Source organism: Trachemys scripta, chromosome 22 (genome assembly GCF_013100865.1).
Source record: "Trachemys scripta elegans isolate TJP31775 chromosome 22, CAS_Tse_1.0, whole genome shotgun sequence".
NCBI lineage: Eukaryota > Metazoa > Chordata > Testudines > Emydidae > Trachemys > Trachemys scripta.
In genome coordinates this window covers 13,497,267-13,515,450 of record NC_048319.1, presented here as the reverse complement: position 1 = coordinate 13,515,450, position 18,184 = coordinate 13,497,267, and the positions used below count along the sequence as shown (strand labels likewise).

General features: G+C 40.2%; 1 protein-coding gene across 7 annotated transcripts in view; it reads left to right on the top strand.

The window, feature by feature from the left end:
- LOC117868781 (megakaryocyte-associated tyrosine-protein kinase-like) overlaps positions 1–18,184 on the top strand; it is a 116,629-nt gene that overhangs the window by 20,854 nt on the left and 77,591 nt on the right. For 5 of the 7 annotated variants that reach the window (XM_034755002.1, XM_034755006.1, XM_034755005.1 and 2 more), the window contains exons 2-6: positions 2,757–2,991; positions 3,732–3,861; positions 14,985–15,203; positions 15,300–15,592; positions 17,950–18,132. In XM_034755002.1, coding sequence (XP_034610893.1) covers positions 2,757–2,991; positions 3,732–3,861; positions 14,985–15,203; positions 15,300–15,592; positions 17,950–18,132 — 1,060 coding nt within the window. The remainder of the gene's footprint in view (positions 1–2,756; positions 2,992–3,731; positions 3,862–14,984; positions 15,204–15,299; positions 15,593–17,949; positions 18,133–18,184) is intronic. The other 2 variants (XM_034755003.1, XM_034755011.1) reach the window with 1 other exon arrangement.

Genomic DNA, 18,184 nt, shown 5'->3' with positions numbered 1-18,184 from the left:
TTGCTTAAGGGGAAAAATTCTAGAAACTGGGAAAACAACTTTTATTTGGCTACAGTTCTGTTCTAATTTTATATAATTTACATTGCCTTTCTGAGGTCTTGTGTTGAAGATGCTTTTAAAATAACCGTTTTAGTGTTCAGGTTGTTTCTAGTTCATCCCTTCACAGTTTACTGGTGAGTGGAAGGAATCTACTTGTTCGTATAGTGATAGATGTTCCTACTGTGAAGTAAATACTAATCCTGCTTTGCAAAGCCCCGATCCATTCATGCTTTTGATCAGGCTTTTAGTCTAAAATAAAAAAAAATTGAAATCTCAGGTATTTACACTATAATATATATCATTCGCCTTCACTGTTGACTTCCAGGATATTTGTGTGTTACTAGAACCTGTTTTTCTTCATGGTCTTCCTCCAAGTCAATCAGAAATGTCCCGCTCTAATGTTTGCGATTAGTCAACATACTCTTTGGGAGACCCTTCTTCTTTGATGTGCTAGTGTCGAAAATGAGATTGCCCCACATCATTGCTCCAATGAATTTTACACTACTACTAATAGAAGCTGCAAATAAACTATGTCTCTGCTTATTTGTCTTTACCAAGGGGCTATACAGCAAAGAAATACATACTTCCAAAAACTATATTATGTAGCGCTCTCCTATTTTAATAAACATTTTAAACTTCATCACAAAGATGGATTTTACAATGACCAATCTTGGTTGCATATTGATGACCTTTCCTTGTTTGTACTGGAACAATTCATTTACATTATCTGTTTGAATTTTGGGAGGATGGCTTTTAATCATAGTTTTAATTGTATTTTAATTTGCTCTCATTTTGTTGAATAAGCACCCCTTATTTGTGTGTGTGTCTATGGATGCTTGATAAATAACCAACCATTGGGAAGGTGTTTGGTCACAAGCATGCTTTATCTTGGTTTCCGTTTACATTATCTCTTTCTTTCTCATACCCACACAAAAATTACAAGTTTAAAAAATTAGCTATCACCAGTGATACAATTTTTGTCTTAATTGGTACTTTTAGTGAAGAAGGATGAATGTAACCGCAAAATACATAATCTTATTTCTCACACTATAGAACACTTTCAAATGTACCAAACAGACAGTAGTACAGTATGCACAGTTTGGAGTGTGTATGGGGGAGAAGAAGGCCATCTAGGCTATTTCAAATAAAACAGTAATATTGAGTTCTAAATTCAGTGTGAAGAATATTCTGAAAACACGTATGTATCTCCCATTAATTTTAGTTTTAATGGACAAGTGTGATCTTGAGGCATTATAGTACCCAGAATTCCTTGGACTAGAAGTGCAGTGAGAGGAAAGATGGGACAATGGCTGAAGTGCTAGCCTGTGCTATGGAATAACCAGTTTCAATTCCTTCACCCTCAGACATCCTGTGTGACCCTGGGCAAATCACTTGGTCTTCCGGTGCCTCAATTCCCTATTTGTAAAATGGGTGTAATAGAACTTCCATCCCTGCAAGGGTGTTGTGAAGATAAATGCACGTTAAAGATTGTGAGGTGATGGAGGCCATATAAGTACGTAAGATAGCATAGTAGCATATTGCCTCTATAGTATTTCTCTTAGCATCTTTCTCTGGCAGAAGCTTGGAGTGGCTGCTCCAGAAAGAGCCATGACTAGTTCACTTTTGTCAGAGAGAGAGAGAGAGAGAGAGAGAGAGAGAGATGTGGTGGTGTTGCAAATGGAGAATCCTTCTCCGAAAACAGAGAGTGAGTGTCATGGGAGAAAAAGGTTGCCTGAATATGCGGTTTATCAGTGACTAGATTAGGAACAAGTAGCACTGCTTTAAATTAAGTGGGGGAATTTTAAATAAATTTACACTTGGAATTGAGTGCTTCAAAGAATTGCTGGTTCTGTTATTGTCTGTCTTAATGGACACTAAACTTAAATGACTGGGGTCTCCTGGCTTAAATGCTGTTGGCTGCACTGTCTTGGTCTTAGAACAGATCATGCTAACCAATCTCTAAACCTGTATGGTGTTGTGGTGGTAACATTTTGATGAGAGCATGTATATTTAAACAATTGTATAGCAGCATATAAAATGACAGTATTTAATATGTGCAGAAAAATGAGATTCATTGGAGAAATAACCAACGATGAAAGGTAAACTGAAGGAACCCAAATTCTGTCATCCTTGGGCCAGATGCTCAGCTGGTTTACATTAATTAAGGATATGGCCTTTTGTTGTTAGCCCTACAGTTGGATGAAGTTCTGTGTATACCATAAGTGTGTTAGAGACGAGACATTTTTTTCCCCATGTTATTTACCCTTGTACTCTGGTACAACGGTTGTGGTACGGAAATGTAATTGGCCGCAGAGCAAGATATATGTTGAATTGGAGGACTTGGAAAAAAGGGTTCAAAATGACTTGTTCCTGGATCAAACCATGGGAATTAATATTCTAAAATCAGGGAAGTTAGAACTCTCCCCTTTACCCCAATAAAGCTGCTAGTTGATAAATGATGTCAGATTGTACAGAAATATATTGTTAGTAACACACCTCTTTGCATCCTTCCTTTCTTTATCTGAATTCCAGTTTTGATCATAGTATTGAGTTTCAACATTAACTTTATTTCAGTATTAATCAAAGGATACATATATAATGTGTACTAGCTTGATTGATGAGATGAAAATGTAGTGTCAGATTTTGTGTGAAACTTATGCCCCAGTTTAAAAACCTTGAGATGCTGTAGACTTTAAATTGTTTGTCTTGTCTTTCAGCACTCAACCTGCTACAGCTTATTCCCACCCAACCACTGCGGCAAGCTACACTGTCCAGCAAGCTCCTGGGGTGGCACATACTGTGACCCCATCTTATGCTCCCACAGTGCAGGCTGCTAGGCCAGTTGCAACTGCTGCCTATGGAGCATACCAATCGCATTCAGGACAGGACTATGGTTATGGAACTCGGCCGCAGGAACCTCCCCCCCAGCCTACGACAACACCAAACTACCAGGTATCAATCCACGAAACCTTTTGGTGACACTTTAATTGGTAACTTATCTGAGCAGCATTTGGCCACGTTAATTGCATCGTATAAATTTTTGTCTGGGAAGCAGAATAAGGCTGGTAATGTATGATTTTTTTTTGGTGGTTTGTTTGTTTTTACTCCATATGTTTCCAATCTTTAATTGAAAAGGGGACAAGGACTGTGTTTTATGCTACATTTGTACAGGCTCAATGGATTCCAATCCTTAATTGGGGTTTCCAGGCACCAAGATAATACAGATACTAATTATAAAATTAATATATTGGTATTAAGGGATTTCTTTCTGATAAATCCTTGAAGATGTTGGACTTGCGGGCTCTAGTATATTTGATACCTTTTTGACTACACATAAAAGCACTACATTTATATATGTATCAGCAAATGCTGAGGGATCAAACCAAATTACTAGAGAGCCAAAACAGGTAAAAATCTAAGAACATACGTAGCTTTAATTTCCTAAAGTCTAAGGACTATCAACTTTGAAACAAGAGCTGCAGAATGAAATCTGGGTGGCTTTTTGATTTTTTTTCTATTATAAACTGACTTGTTCTCCCCAGTTGACATGAACGAATGCATAAAAAAAGTTTAGCAATTAATTGGACTCTACCAAAATGGCTATCAATTTGCTAAAAAATGCTTAATTTATCTATTAATTTTTGTAGCATTGGGCTGTATGTTCATAATTTGGCTTCTTTTTTGTTCTGTTGGAATTTCATATACAGGATGGTTACAGTTATGGACGGTCTACATCTGCAAGCAGCTATGAGAGCAAACAGTACTACCAGCCAGTTGCTACCCAGCCTCAACACACTGCCACAGACTCGTACTACCAGTCAAGTGAGTGCTACAGGAACCCAGTGTTCACAACTTTAGTGTTATTTCAAAGTATGTACAGTCCTGGGAGGTTCAAAATGTTAAAGGTTTATTGGCAGCAGGGTATCAGTTGCAGGTAAGGTGTCAAAAGTAGCTTAATTAGACTTTTTAGCAACTTTGGAAAATGCCTTAAATCTTCTCTTACGGGTGTGGCATTTTCATTAAATGTCATAACTTGAACACAAATGTTACTTCATACTAATGTTTAAAAAAAAAAAGATTTGTAAGAATCTGAATGCACAAATATTTATCTTCATACATATAAGAAAAAGAGAGCTGTCTACATATTACATGAACTGATAGAATATAAATACAAATCACAGTGGTGACTTGAAACCAAGCTGGAAATACTGGCTCTTATAGAGAATTGGATTTGATAAGAATGTGAAAAGTAACTTATAATATTACACTTTGGAAGATCATTCCTTTTATGGGTTAAGTACATCTACTCAAATGTCAGGTGAAAAATAATTTACTAGGAGCCCATGAGTAGTTAGAAAAAATCAAGCCCATTCCTCAAGCCTCTGGGTGTATTTACATATTGAAATATAATTAAATATAAAATATATACAGCATGCCCTATTTGTAGAGAAAATTATAGTAAGAAATGTAGGAATAGTATCACATTTTTGTTGAGGACGCAAAAAGCACAAAACTGACTCCTATGCATCTTTGCTTGCACAGACTTTGCTATGAATATAATGGCCATACTGGGTCAGACCAATGGTCTGTCTAGCCCAGTATCCTGTCTTCTGACAGTGGCCAATGCCAGGTGCTTCAGAGGGAATGAACAGAACAGGTAATCATCAAGTGATCCATCCCCTGTTGCCCATTCCCAGCATCTGGCAAACAGAGGCTAGGGACACTTCAGAGCATGGTTTTCATCCCTGCCTATCCTGACTAATAGCCATTGATGGACTTATCCTCCGTGAACTTATCTAGTTCTTTTTTGAACCTTGTTATAGTCTTGGCCTTCACAACATCTTCTGGCAAAGAGTTCCACAGGTTGACTGTGCATTGGGTGAAGAAATACTTCCTTTTGTTTGTTTTAAACCTCTTGCCTATTAATTTCATTTGGTGACCCCTTGTTCTTGTGTTCTGAGAAGGAGTAAATAACACTTCCTTATTTACTTTCTCCACATCGGTCATGATTTTATAGGCCTCAATCATATCCTCCCTTAGTCATCTCTTTTCCAAGCTGAAAAGTCCCAGTCTCATTAATCTCTCCTCATATGGCAGCAGTTCCATACCCCCAATCATTTTTGTAGCCCTTTTCTGAACCTTTTCCAATTCCAATATATATTTATATTTTTTGAGATGGGACGACCACATCTGCACGCAGTATTCAAGATATGGCCGTACCATGGATTTATATAGAGGCAATATAATATTTTCTGTCCTATTATCTATCCCTTTCTTAATGATTCCCAACGTTGTTTGCTTTTTTGACTGCTGCTGCACATTGAGTGGATGTTTTCAGAGAACTATCCACAATGACTCCAAGATCTTTCTTGCGTGGTAACAGCTAATTTAGACCCCATTATTTTATATGTATAGTTGGCATTATGTTTTCCAATGTGCATTACTTTGCATTTATCGACATTGAATTTCATCTGCCATTTTGTTGCCCTGTCACCCAGTTTTGTGAGATCCTTCTGTAACTCTTCGCAGTCAGCTTTGGACTTACCTACCTTGAATAGCTTTATATCATCTGCAAATTTTGCCACGTCACTCTGTTTACTTCTTTTTCCAGATCATTTATGAATATGTTGAACAGTACTGGTCCCAGTACAGACCCCAGGAGGACACCACTGTTTACCTCTCCCTATTCTGAAAACTGACCTTTTATTCCTACCCTTTGTTTCCTATCAGCTAAGCAGTTACTGATCCATGGAAGGACCTTCCCTCTTATCCCATGACAATTTACTTCGCTTAAGAACCTTTGGTGAGGGACCTTGTCAAAGGCTTTCTGAAAATCTAAGTACACTATATCCCTTGGATCAGTCTTGTCCACATGTTTATTTGACTCCCTCAAAGAATTCTGTGGATTGGTGAGATATGATTTCCGTTTACAAAAACCATGTTGACTCTTCCCCAGCAAATCGTATTCATCTATGTGTCTGATAATTCTGTTCTTTACTATAGTTTCAACCAACTTGCCTGGTACTGAAGTTAGGCTTACTGGCCTATAATTGACAGGGTTGCCTCTAGAGCCTTCTTAAAAAATTGGCATCACATTAGTTATCCTCCAGTCATCTTACTCCTGGGCGAATTCTGTGCCACTGCGCATGCACAGAATTTATGTCCCCTGCAGATTTTTTTGCTTCCCCACAGAAAAATGACTTTGATGGGGAAGCAACAAGAGCAGTCATGAGACCCTCCCCAGCAGTATGTTTCAGGTGCCTAGGGCAGCCAGCAAAGAGGTAAATCACTGTGGGGCGGGACTGGGGAAGACCCAGCTGGTGGGTCCTACCCTGGACTGGGGAGGATGGGACTTCCTCTTCCCCTGCATGATATCCAGGGCCGGGTCAGACCCACCCCCAGATTTATCCCCTGTCTGTAGGAAGGTCTGCAAACTCTCTCTCCCACGCTTCCTGCACCCATCACTCATCAGCTGCAGGGGAAGGATCACTGTACAGGGTGCTGCTCCCCCATTTGCCCAACCCCCATGCATCCAGACCCCCTCACGCCCAGACTCTCCTGCCTCGCCTCAAAACCCTCTCCCCTGCACCTGGATGACTCTGACAAGCCACCCGCACCTGGATCCCCACTCTACCAAGCCCCAACCAGCTGCACCTGAATCCCCACCCCACTGAGCTACATTCCCCCAGCATCTCCTCCCTCACACCAAGACCCCCCCGCCAAGCTCTATCCCTCCCAGACCCCCCTCCTCGCTGAGCCCCAACCACCTTCACCTGGACCCCCTTGCAAAGTTGCATTACCATTGCACCCAGATTGCGTCACACAGAATCCTCTCAACCGACACCTGTAGCCCCTCCCTCCCCCCCCTCCCCAAACTTGGATCCTGTCTTGCTGAGCCTGCCCGCCCAAGCCTGATGCATCTGGCATGGAGGGGCAGGGTCCTGGGGTGTTTCTGGGGCAGGCCCAGTCCTTGCGCTGTGTCAGGGTTGGGTGCAGCCTCACCACTGAATCTGTGTCCCAGGGGTGGAGCTGCACAGTGATCTCCCACCCCGTGCAGCCAGTGCCACGCTGGAGCCTCCACATTTATTTGACAAATAAAATTTGCAGAATTTTGTAGAATTTTAAAATATTATGTGCAGAATTTTTGTTGGAGCAGAATTTTTAATTTTTTGGCACGGAATGCCCTCAGGAGTAGTCATCTAGTACAGAAGATGATTTAAATGATAGGTTACATACCACTTCCATTTCCACCTTAATTGAATTGGTCTCATTCGCACTGACTCCCCACTTTGTAAGGCAACTCCCATCTTTTCATATATATAGTGCTTACTGTATTTTTCACTCCGTGCATCTGATGAAGTGGGTTTTAGCCCACGAAAGCTTATGCGCAAATAAATTTGTTAGTCTCTAAGGTGCCACAAGGACTCCTCGTTGTTTTTGCTGATACAGACTAACACGGCTACCACTCTGAAACATACCACAGTTAGTAGTTCTGCAATTTCACATTTGAGTTTCTTCAGAACTCTTGGGTGAATACTATCTGATCCTGGTAACTTACTAGGAATTAGGATTCACTTTAAAACCTGTGAATTCTAAATGTTTGTTTCATTTTTGTGACTGTATAGGTTCCCTCTGGTGGGGAAAATAATAGCTTTAAATTCACATGGATAACTGAAGTCTCTTTAGCCCATTGGAATAAGTCTGCATGATTCTGTTCATTTTTTATTATAGTTCAAAGGTATTGCGCTCATGTCATGTTGAGAGCATATTTAATATTAAAAATTTGTTTTCTTGCTGCTTTTCCCTTGAGGATCAAATTGGGTCACTATATTTTCAGCACTAGATTATCTTTCTGATTCAGAATTTTTTCATATTTAACTCAGCTAGTTAAATAATTCTATTTAAAAAGCAAATCAAACATACCATAATAAGCATTTTGTTATGAAGTTTTGCTCAAGGGTACTTTTTGGTTAGAGGCTTTTCAAGGGTTCTACAAATCCATGACACACTTAAGGTTTTGGAACCAATTGCTATAGGTAAATGGACATAGGAAATTATTCACATTAAGTCCTGAAGTCCTTTCTCAGAAAAAAATTCTGTTGAAGTTGATGAGAATTTTGCCTCATTATTCTGGAATCCTTAAGGCTCCAAAGTGGAGTGAAAATGAATACATGTAGGATGATGGTTAAATCAGGCATTTTAAGAACATAGGATTAGCCATAATGTATGAGAACAGTTGTCCTTCGAGTCTGGTATTCTGCTTGTAGCAATGATTATTTGAAGCTTTAGAAGAAGGCAAAAAAAATTATAAAACACCCAGTCAATTGCTTGTATTCATGGTCATGAAGGGAGGATTTATTCTTGGCCTCTGCAGTGATCCTTGAAGGATGAAATTTGACTGTCCACATCTTAGCATATGTAACTACAAATTATTATTGGTTATAAATTTTTCCAGATCCTGTTGAAATCCAGCTGCAATATTCAGTTCTCTGGCTTCTTGGGTAATGAATTTTACAGGTTAACTACATGGTCTGTGAAGAAGTTTCTCATATGTGGGTCCGTCGGTCAATCCAGAAGACTCACTGCTGGGTAGGTCTCTCCCACTCGTCCACAGAGGCAGCTGGCTCGACTTTTTGGTGGCAAGAGGAGATTCTGATAACCAAATGCAATTGAGCTGCCACTGTGCTCAGTGCTAGCTGTATTCTGAAGCACTTTTGCTCTTCTTACCTTCTTGGCTGGCTCTTCCAGATTTACTCCTGCTGCTGGGAAGCCATCCCCATCTCTTGAACACTCCTGTTTCCTGCATTCTGTTTTTCCTCTGCTTTGCCGAAGTGGTGGTTGGGCCTCTGACGTGGTCCTTCAGAGGAGCTTCTTGGTTGAGCTGGTCCTGCTTCTGCGCCAAAGAAACATTTTGGCTGCAGCAATCTCTCTTTATTGACGGGTTTTCTCCTCTGCCTTGCTTCAGGGAAGATTCCCAGCAATGGTCTTCCTCTACCTTTGCATCAGCACCACTGGGCAAGTCCTCCATTTTGTGATTTCTTTTCCCTCAACTTCATGGTTAGGTGAAGATCCAGTAGGGAAAATGCAATCTAGTAGAATTCAGCCATTTCCACCTTCCTGGGAGTGAGTGTGTGGGGCTGTGATGACAAGGGCCTCTCCAAACGACACAGCAAATGATCTGTTAAAAGTATTGCTTCCAAAAGCAGTAAATATGCTAGCACGTCAACTCAGCAGTGTCTGGCCATCTACTTCCATCCTTCTGCCATCGTAGTACACTAAAGCTTTTCCTTCAAGGCCAAATTTTAATTCCATCAAAAACAGCTTATTATGACCAGGACTTAATGGCGTAGGAATAATTATTTTAAATTTGTTTTTTCATTCTGAAGGAAAAAAGTCAGCATCCAATTATTTGAAAGCTGTAATCTCTCCTGAACCTATAGGGAGGAGTTAGGAGATTGTCCATACCCCTTTTCTGGTCATTAGGGACCATTCTCAATTCAGAAAGAAGCAGAGCCACCAAATGTTGTTGTGTTCCCCATTCTTGGGTTAAGAGTTAAATGAAGATGAAAAGATAAGAGCTCTTAATCCCTTTCATCCAAAAAGTAATCGCCATCTTTCCTCTTTAGACAACAATTTTCTGGTTTTTGCCTTAGGAATCTTTCCTCTTCACCACTATTGCCTAGGAATGAAGGCAAAAACCAGAAAATCTTAGTAGTTTAGAATTGCTTTTTTTTTTTTTTTTTTTTTTTTTTTTTTTTTAAGCAACATGAACTCCTTGACTTGGATACCAGATGACTCTTGACCGGGATGATTTAGACAACTTCTAAAGTGCAATTCTGCTCTGAAATTGAGTGTCTGTGTTATGTACACTTTGTTGGCTTCCATGTTTGTGTCTCATTGATTATCACATTTGCTCAGTTTACAAAGGACAAAAAATACTGTGTGATTGACTGTCAGCTCTGCAAACTCAGCCTGGGCTCTTGGCATGTCTAGTTGGGTTATTTTTTCCCTTTGTGCATCGACAGTAATATATATATTAAGCCATATTCTGCTCTCAAACCTATGCAACTTTATTAGCCTATGTAAAATTTGCAGGGAGGGCTGTTACGAAATAATATTTCTAAACTGCATAAATTTGATATGGAGGCACAATAAACATGGAACTGCATGATGACATTTTTTTAGCCACTTTTCAGAATAGAACTGCATTTAAGAAGACAATTTGTACTGGGCAGATAATGCTGACCAAGCATTCTTGTGTTTCAAAAATGCACTCTAGATGAGGAAATCCAAGGTTAATGCAGTATTCACTAGTGTCTTCAGAAAATCATGATTCAGGACTTCACCTGCCAAGAGGTTCCTCAGCAAGGTTTATCTTAAACTCTACAAGCTCTAGGAAGACACATTATCAGATTACAGCTTCTTGGTCCTGGCACATAATTTTGGAAAAGACTCCATCCATACTGCTGGTTATTAAGGCCTCTAAATTTAAAAAAATGCTAAAGTGAAGAGCAAGAGTTGCCTCGAGCTTCAATTACTTGGTATAGTATTGTTCAAGCATTCTCTGTCATGGATAAAAAGCTACCTTTGCTTTGAGAGATCTTTCCAAAATAACCAAGAGCTTTCGTTGAGTTATGATGCTTGCTGGGACAAGTTTTTTTCTGACAGATCACTTTTCTGCAATGCTATAGCAAGAAGAAATTTGTAGGTTAGAACGCTGGCCATTGATTTGACTGCTAGCTCAAATCTCACCCAGCTTCATTTGATCTTTATTTAGAGGTTCCTGAGAAAAAGAAAAAGCTTTAATAACTCTTCAAAATTGAGCAGTCTCTTCATAACAGCAAGATCATTGAGAGTCATTTTTTAATATACTGATGTCAATCCTGATATCAACCTCCTTTGTTAGGGCCTGGTCTCGAAGCCAGGCCCACTGGGTTCTTGGAAAGCAGCCTTGGCCATCACACCACACCAACTCATCCAATTAACAGGGAATTCACAGACTTGTGTGGGCCAGCTTCCAGGGTTCTGCTTCCTGATTGGCCACATGATCTTGACTCTGGTTGGTTACTATATATAAACTTCCTGCTTCCTTTCTGAATCATCAAGCCATTTCCCATTAGTTGCTACTTGGACCCTGTTTGATTCTGTCTTGTTGCCCCCATCTCATCCTGTCTTTTTGCCTTGTCTGACTCCACCTGCTACTACACTGTGCATTTCCCTTGGATTGGATCTCCTGGATACTGGACCTCTTGCATGAACTCGGATCACTGACCTGGATGGACATTACAGTATTTATAACCAGCTCTTAATTTTCTTCATGCCTTCAGAAATGGGAAATACATATGCAGTTCCCCAATGAGGATGTCCCGGGATTCTTTCAGAAACAGGGCTTCTCAGAGTCTCTTTAATCTGTGCCAGCTCGTGGCCTCTCATTGTTTTGGAGGATTCCTAAGGATGTTTTGGTGGCTAGGTTGATACAACTATTTGTCTTGACAAATAGGGACTAGAGGTAATAAGTGAAGGATATCTGATAGTTTCAGCAAATTCCTCCTTTTTTTCCTCCTTTTCTTCCCTGCAAATTGAACTAAAAAATTAGCAGTGCAACAATGCATTCAGAACTTAGAAAACTAAAAGCAGTAGCTCCAGTCCCTCTCGAAGAACAATGTTCAGGAAACTGTTCCAGAGTTGTGATGTCAAAACAAACTAGAGGCTTTTGCTGGATCTCTCTCTCCTCTGAATTAGGAAAACAAGACTCTGAATGGAACTTTTTTAAATCCAGAAACAAGATGCCAATCGTTGCCTATCTCCATTTTCCCTTCCAAACAATTTTCTCAAATCTCATGGTATTTGTAATGTCCAAATTATGAGCTACAGATTTATCATTATCTTGACAGTCTCTCAATAAACAAAACAGTTCAAAATGCAGAAAGGCTTGTAAGACTCACCAAGTTCAATACAACTTCTATGGCAGTATGGTTTTACTGTCTATCCCAAAAACTCATGGAATTCCCTCACAGAATGATTTCCATCTCTCATCCTTCAGCACTGTAGTCTTACCCATGGACAAATTTCAGTAGTAGTTTTGTCTAATTCAGCTTTATCACAGATCATCAAAAATGATGGTACGGACCATAACTGACTAGAATCTTAGTCCCTTTATAGAAACTGCTTAACGGGAAATTATTTACCTCTGACCTCTGTAAGCTCTCCTCTGGCAGAACTGGATCATGTGTTGACACTCCCGTGAAAATGGTAGTTCTGGTGTTGGGAAAGTTCCTGGCAGGCAAACCTCATTCAGAGCCACACCAGCTTAAGATGATGAAAATGCCTGTCAAGTTGGGGTGCCCAAGAGAGATGTGAACTCTCACACTGCAAATGCTCAAAAAGAGAGACTACCCTAAACATAACTGTCTAAAACTCAAAGCAGTTTGTTACTTGAAAATAATGCCCAGTTATAGTAGAGTGATGATGATAATAGGGAGAGCCATGGGTATGTGCACCAGCGGAGGTACCAAAAGTTGTTACTAAAGGACACAAACAAACTTATTGCAGCTAGCAATCAAAACAAGTTCTATCAAAAAAGTTAAACCATCAAGCCATCTGGCTAACCCATCGACTGTCTCTTGAGAACTGGGAGCTGGACCAGACTGTATTCTGAAATTTATATCAGCCTGGGATGCTCCACACTTGGATCTCTCTGTGTCTCAGACAAACAAGACCACTAAGATCTTCTCAAAGCACCAGAGAGGCTCTTGCCACATGGACACCACCTTCATCACATGGAATGGCCAACTCCTGTATACATCCTAACCAAAGGTGCCAGGAAAAGTCAATTAGACAAAGCAAGAATGGTTCTTAAAGTCACTTTTTGGCCCTGAAGGTTTTGGTTTCTTTACTGGATGCAGAGAACCATTCCAGCTTTCCAACCTCTCTCCTCCGTCCAGATCTTTGGAGGCTGGAATGCTTGGAATCTGAGATTAGTTATCTAGGAAGAACTTTACTTTCTGCTCTTATCAAGGCATATTGAACATATTTTCTCATTTAGTGTAGACTGTGCACTAGAGATGTAACACCACTCTCCTGTGTGAGTTATTGGAAGCAGGGATCGAAGCTGGACGTCTGGGTCTTGTTGTACAAGACTTTACTGCTTGAGTTAAAAAGATTCTGTTAATGTCCAAGGCTGTATTAGACTTATCCACCTCTATGTAACCTAGCCACCACTAGAGGGAGACAGAGCACCATGCCAAGTGGGTGTGGGTTAAACAGACAGCCTCTGGCACCTTCCAGTTCAGCCATATTAGAGTTCCTTATGGCCAGATGCAAGTAAGGCTTAAGCCCTATTTTCCTGTCTATTCCACTTTCAGCACTAAGATGTCTGTCTTCAGGAAGGAAGTTAACAGTAATGCTCCCCATTATTATGTGACATATTCCTTAAAAGCTGTATCTGTTCCCAAGAATATGTCATATATTTTAAATTTGCAATTTAATCTTAGTTCTACAAGCTACAACAAAGCCATCTCTAAACCCTTATCCAAATGGTTTTTTTATATACAATTCCTCAAAACAGCCTTATTTATGTATTCTGTCTCAGCAGATCAAATTTCTCTGTTTGGGAGCATTATCTATCTGAGCAGTATCTGCATATTTTTCCAAACAAAATGGTTCTCAGACCTGGTACAAATGTGCCCATAGGTAATTTGTCTTTCTATCTCAGAGACTGCCTTTCATTCATTTTTGTCCCAGACCAATTCATGCTGCAATTGAAATTGCTGCATACTTTACATGTTTGGAGCACTCTAAAATATTACTTGGGTAGAGCCAAATCATAGAAGTCGGATGCATTGCTTGTCATATAAGGCACCTACAAGATAGGCAAGAAAACCTCAAAGGCTACAATTTTCATATGGATCAGACTGGCAATGAAGCAAGGGTACCTCACACTTAGTAAAGATTCTTTCAAAGGATTCATGATGCACACGACAAGGCTGAGCTCCTCTTCCTGGACAGAAAGCAATGGTGCTTTGAAGCAGGAAACTTGCAAGGCAACTACATGGTCTGTGTGTGTTCTTTCATCCAACACTGAAAAGTTTCACGTCAATGGATACAGCCTTCAGCCATAGGGTTCAACAAGTTGCGTTTGATATTTAAGAGCGTAATACAAAAATTCTAGTGCATGTGGTGTTCCCTGCCTTCCTTTTGGCCATTATCTTGTTTCTGGCAACATTCATTACCTTACTGCCTGCTAGATCCCAGCAGTGAGTCTTCTGGATAGCTGGATGGTCCTTGTGAATGAGAGAAGAAAATTTTTGGTTTCTCATAGTGGGGACATCCACCAATCCAGAGGAACCCTTCCTAGGTCTAGTTTTTAAAGTATGAATTCTTTTTATAATCATCTACTGTTTTAAGAAGAGAGTGTGTCTTATTTGGTGCATTAAAAATATCTCTTTCCAGTTTTAACCAATTTGTATGAAAGCTTGAGAATAGATCTTCAGGGGTGTCTCCTGTCCTGCAACTGGTTATTGGAGTCTCCCTTTTACACCTGAAATCAGCCAGCTATCTCCAGGGATGAGTGGGTGGAACCTACCCAGCTGTGAGTTCCACTATGAGAAACCAAACTTACAGGTAAGGAAAAAAAAAACCTCCCCTCATTTACTGTAGTTTTTAAAATTGCCTGCTATTAATCTGAGTGACCTCATGCTTTTTTATTGTGAAAGAATGGAAAAGGGAAGGACTGATCGATTATTCATCTGTATCTTTCACTTCTTTCCAGGCTAATATGTTTTGCAGTCTCTCATCGTATAAATTGTACCCGATTGCTATACATTTCCAGTGTCTTGTTTAGCAAATATCTATTATTAGTAAAGAGAGATGACTGTAATAGTTTAGAAGCACATGTATCTGTCTTCAGTTTTGCAAGAAGGTGAACTTGTGTGTTTGCTTTCTAGGCTCCAAAGGTGGCTACAGTCAATCTAGTGGTATTTATAGTCAGAGCCAGCCACAGAGACAGGTGACTACAATTAAGCCAGTTCAAACAGTGAGCGCCACATCTTCAAGCTACAATGCCTACCCAACAGTAACAACTGTTCAGCAGAATGCATCTGCCTCCTCCATCTCCTCGTACACCCCCTCCTCTTCATACAACTCCACTTCTGCATCATACTCTGGTAAGGAGGTAGCTGTCATGCAGGTGTTGCACTGTAATTCTCTTTGTTTCTACTATAACCCTCATAAAATTGCTCCCTTTTCTTTCTGCCTGCTAGGGTCAAATTACTCCAGTTATGATGCCACAGCATACACAGCAGCTAGCACTTACTATCAGCCACCTCAGCAGCCCCAGGCCCAGCATCAGCAGCCGCCACCCCCGCCACAGCAACCGAAATCTACGAGCTCTTCTTCATGGAGCAGCACAGCGAACAGCACCACCACCAACTCTAGCAACAGCTTCAGCAAAAAAACACCTTTTCAAAACAAACAGCTGAAACCCAAAGGGCCCCCTAAACAGCCTCAGCTTCACTACTGTGATATCTGCAAGATCAGCTGTGCTGGTCCACAGGTTAGCAATCCCCTTTACCCATGTGTCCACTCTGTATAACCTGCACTTCCTCCCCAGTCATATAGTTCAGCAGATGATGTCCTATTGATCTGCAGTATGTCCTCTTCAGTGACTTAATGGAAACATCGCAGAAAATAGATATAACCAATCCCCCACTATTGCAGGATGTAATGTTGTGGTTCACAAGCTTTAACTAAGTGTCTGGTTGTTTGCTCGATGTACTGTGAGTTTGGAGGCAAGTGCTGTAGGCTCTCCAAGAACTAGACTGTACAGACTCTATTTTTCTGTGGATTTTCATTAACGCTCAGATTTTAAGTAGTTAATGCAGGATTATTTTGCTACAACTGCCAGAAATAAACAGTGAAACTATCATAGGCCCATCTCCTATTGACAGTTCCAATAAAGAAAACAGTCCCTAACCCTGTCTCCTGGGCTGCCTGGCCGCCTTTCCACGGCCATTTCCCAGGCTGCTGCCTCCTGTCTGCTGCACCTCTGTTCATAGGCAGCCAGCCTAGTCTCCCTGACCTTAGTTTGTACTTTTTCAGTTTGTTTGGCATTATGGAGCTTTCTAGTGGCTGAATGCTGGACTGGATAACGTTGCCCTCCGTTGGTTAGCTCCTTTCCCCACAGTTCAGTCAAGGTGTGAGGAAACATATTTAATAATGAGCCAGCAGGTTCTCTAAGGCTTAAACCTATAGAGTGGAAAGTAAATTTGGAACAAGGTATTGACCAAGAAAGTGTGTTAAGTTTTTATAAACGCAGATTTTATTAGACGTGTTTATTAGATATTCCTGTGTAAATGCCTGACTTTTTTTAAAGCCATAATGTCCCTCTGCACTGTTTGTTGTTCTCACTCATTGTGTCTTGTTTCAAATTTAGATTTAGCTGCTTGAGGCAGGGGCCTTATTTTTGTGTTTTTACTGTCAGACACCTAGTGCGTTCTTGGGGTGCTATTAAAAAAAAAAATAATACTAATAGGCTTGAATATAAATCTGAAGTGGTGTTTTTCTGCCTTTGTTCTTGGAATTCTCTGCTTAGCTAGAGCATATAGCATTTAACTGAAGAAGCAGACAGGGTCATTCAGGAGAGAAATTATTGTCTCTTATAAGCTGTCCTATAAGGTTTCAATAAGAGCAATCCTAAGAAATACCAAATAGACTTCTGTGGTGGCGTCCTTCTCTTATGGTGACAGTAAAATGTAGTCAGACTGTCCAGCTCTGAAAGCATGGGGATTTCTTCCACAGCTTAGAGACGCTGCAGTACAGTAGTAATATTCTGTCCATTGCTTCTAATTGAATAAAACTGAAGCTAATTATTAAATATTTCTATCATAACATTGCCTAAATCAGGATTGGGCCCCAATGTTTTAGGTGCTGTATAAATACAAAGGAAGTTGTCCCTGCTCCAAAATGCTTAGTCTAAAAGCGTCTTAAATCCACTAAAGGGAGCTGCCATTTTAATATGATTATAATAATTATCAATAATTGTAATCAAGCCATGGGAAATGCATCTTGCCATTGGAATGAATGAGAAAATCTGAGCTTTTTTAGAGTTTTGTATAGGAAGCTAATTCTTTTAGATTGGCTAATATAGTATTTAATACTACTTTAAAGCTAACATTGCAAAATTCTGTTTGTCCATTCATCTGGGTCAAACTGTAATTCTTTTTTTAATGAGTAAGTAAAATATTGGGGTTCCACTTCCCTACCTCCCATTATCATGATGATGATAAAGGGCAGGTGAGTAGATTTGTTCCTGGGCTAGTAACATTTCATGACCATCTTGTAGGAATGCCATTGTTAAACTCATATATTTAAAAAAAAAAAAAAAAAAAAAGAATATTAGTTACCTTTATAATTATGATAATCTCTGTTGTCTCTTAATTCCGATGGTGACATGTATTCTCTGTCTGCTTCCTACCAAGAAGACCAATCAAATATCAATAAAATAATTCCCTCTGAGAGAGACCATTGTATAGTGATAATGAAATGTGCCAGACACTTTTAAAAACTGGTATTAAAAATACTTTAACCATTCTTCCTATTGTCCTGTAAATATTGTGGTTAGCTATGCCTAAATGGGTTTTGTAGTTGGACATTGTCTTCTGGAGGAAGTAAAGCACTATATATAAGAATCTGTTTGCTTCACCTGCCTGGGAATGCCTCTAGATGCTGCTGCTGTGAGTGGTGTTAATGAATGGGACACTCCACAAAAAGGCTTTGAGTTGCGCACATTTCTACCTTTAAAACTAGACAGATTATGACCTGTCTTTGCAAATGAATGGTTCCAAGGAAGTGCTGGGATTATATCAGTGTTTCACATTGCTGCTTAGAATGTATTTCCCTGTTTGACTGCAGACTTACCGGGAGCACTTGGAAGGACAAAAGCACAAAAAGAAGGAGGCAGCTCAGAAGACGGGTAACCTGGCAAACTGTGGCCCTCGTGGGGTGCAGACTCAGCTTCGATGCGAGCTCTGTGATGTCTCCTGTACAGGAGCAGATGCATATGCAGCACATATCCGGGGAGCGAAGCATCAGAAGGTATGAGAGCTCAACAGGACCATGGACATTTCATGCAGACATATAGAGTGGA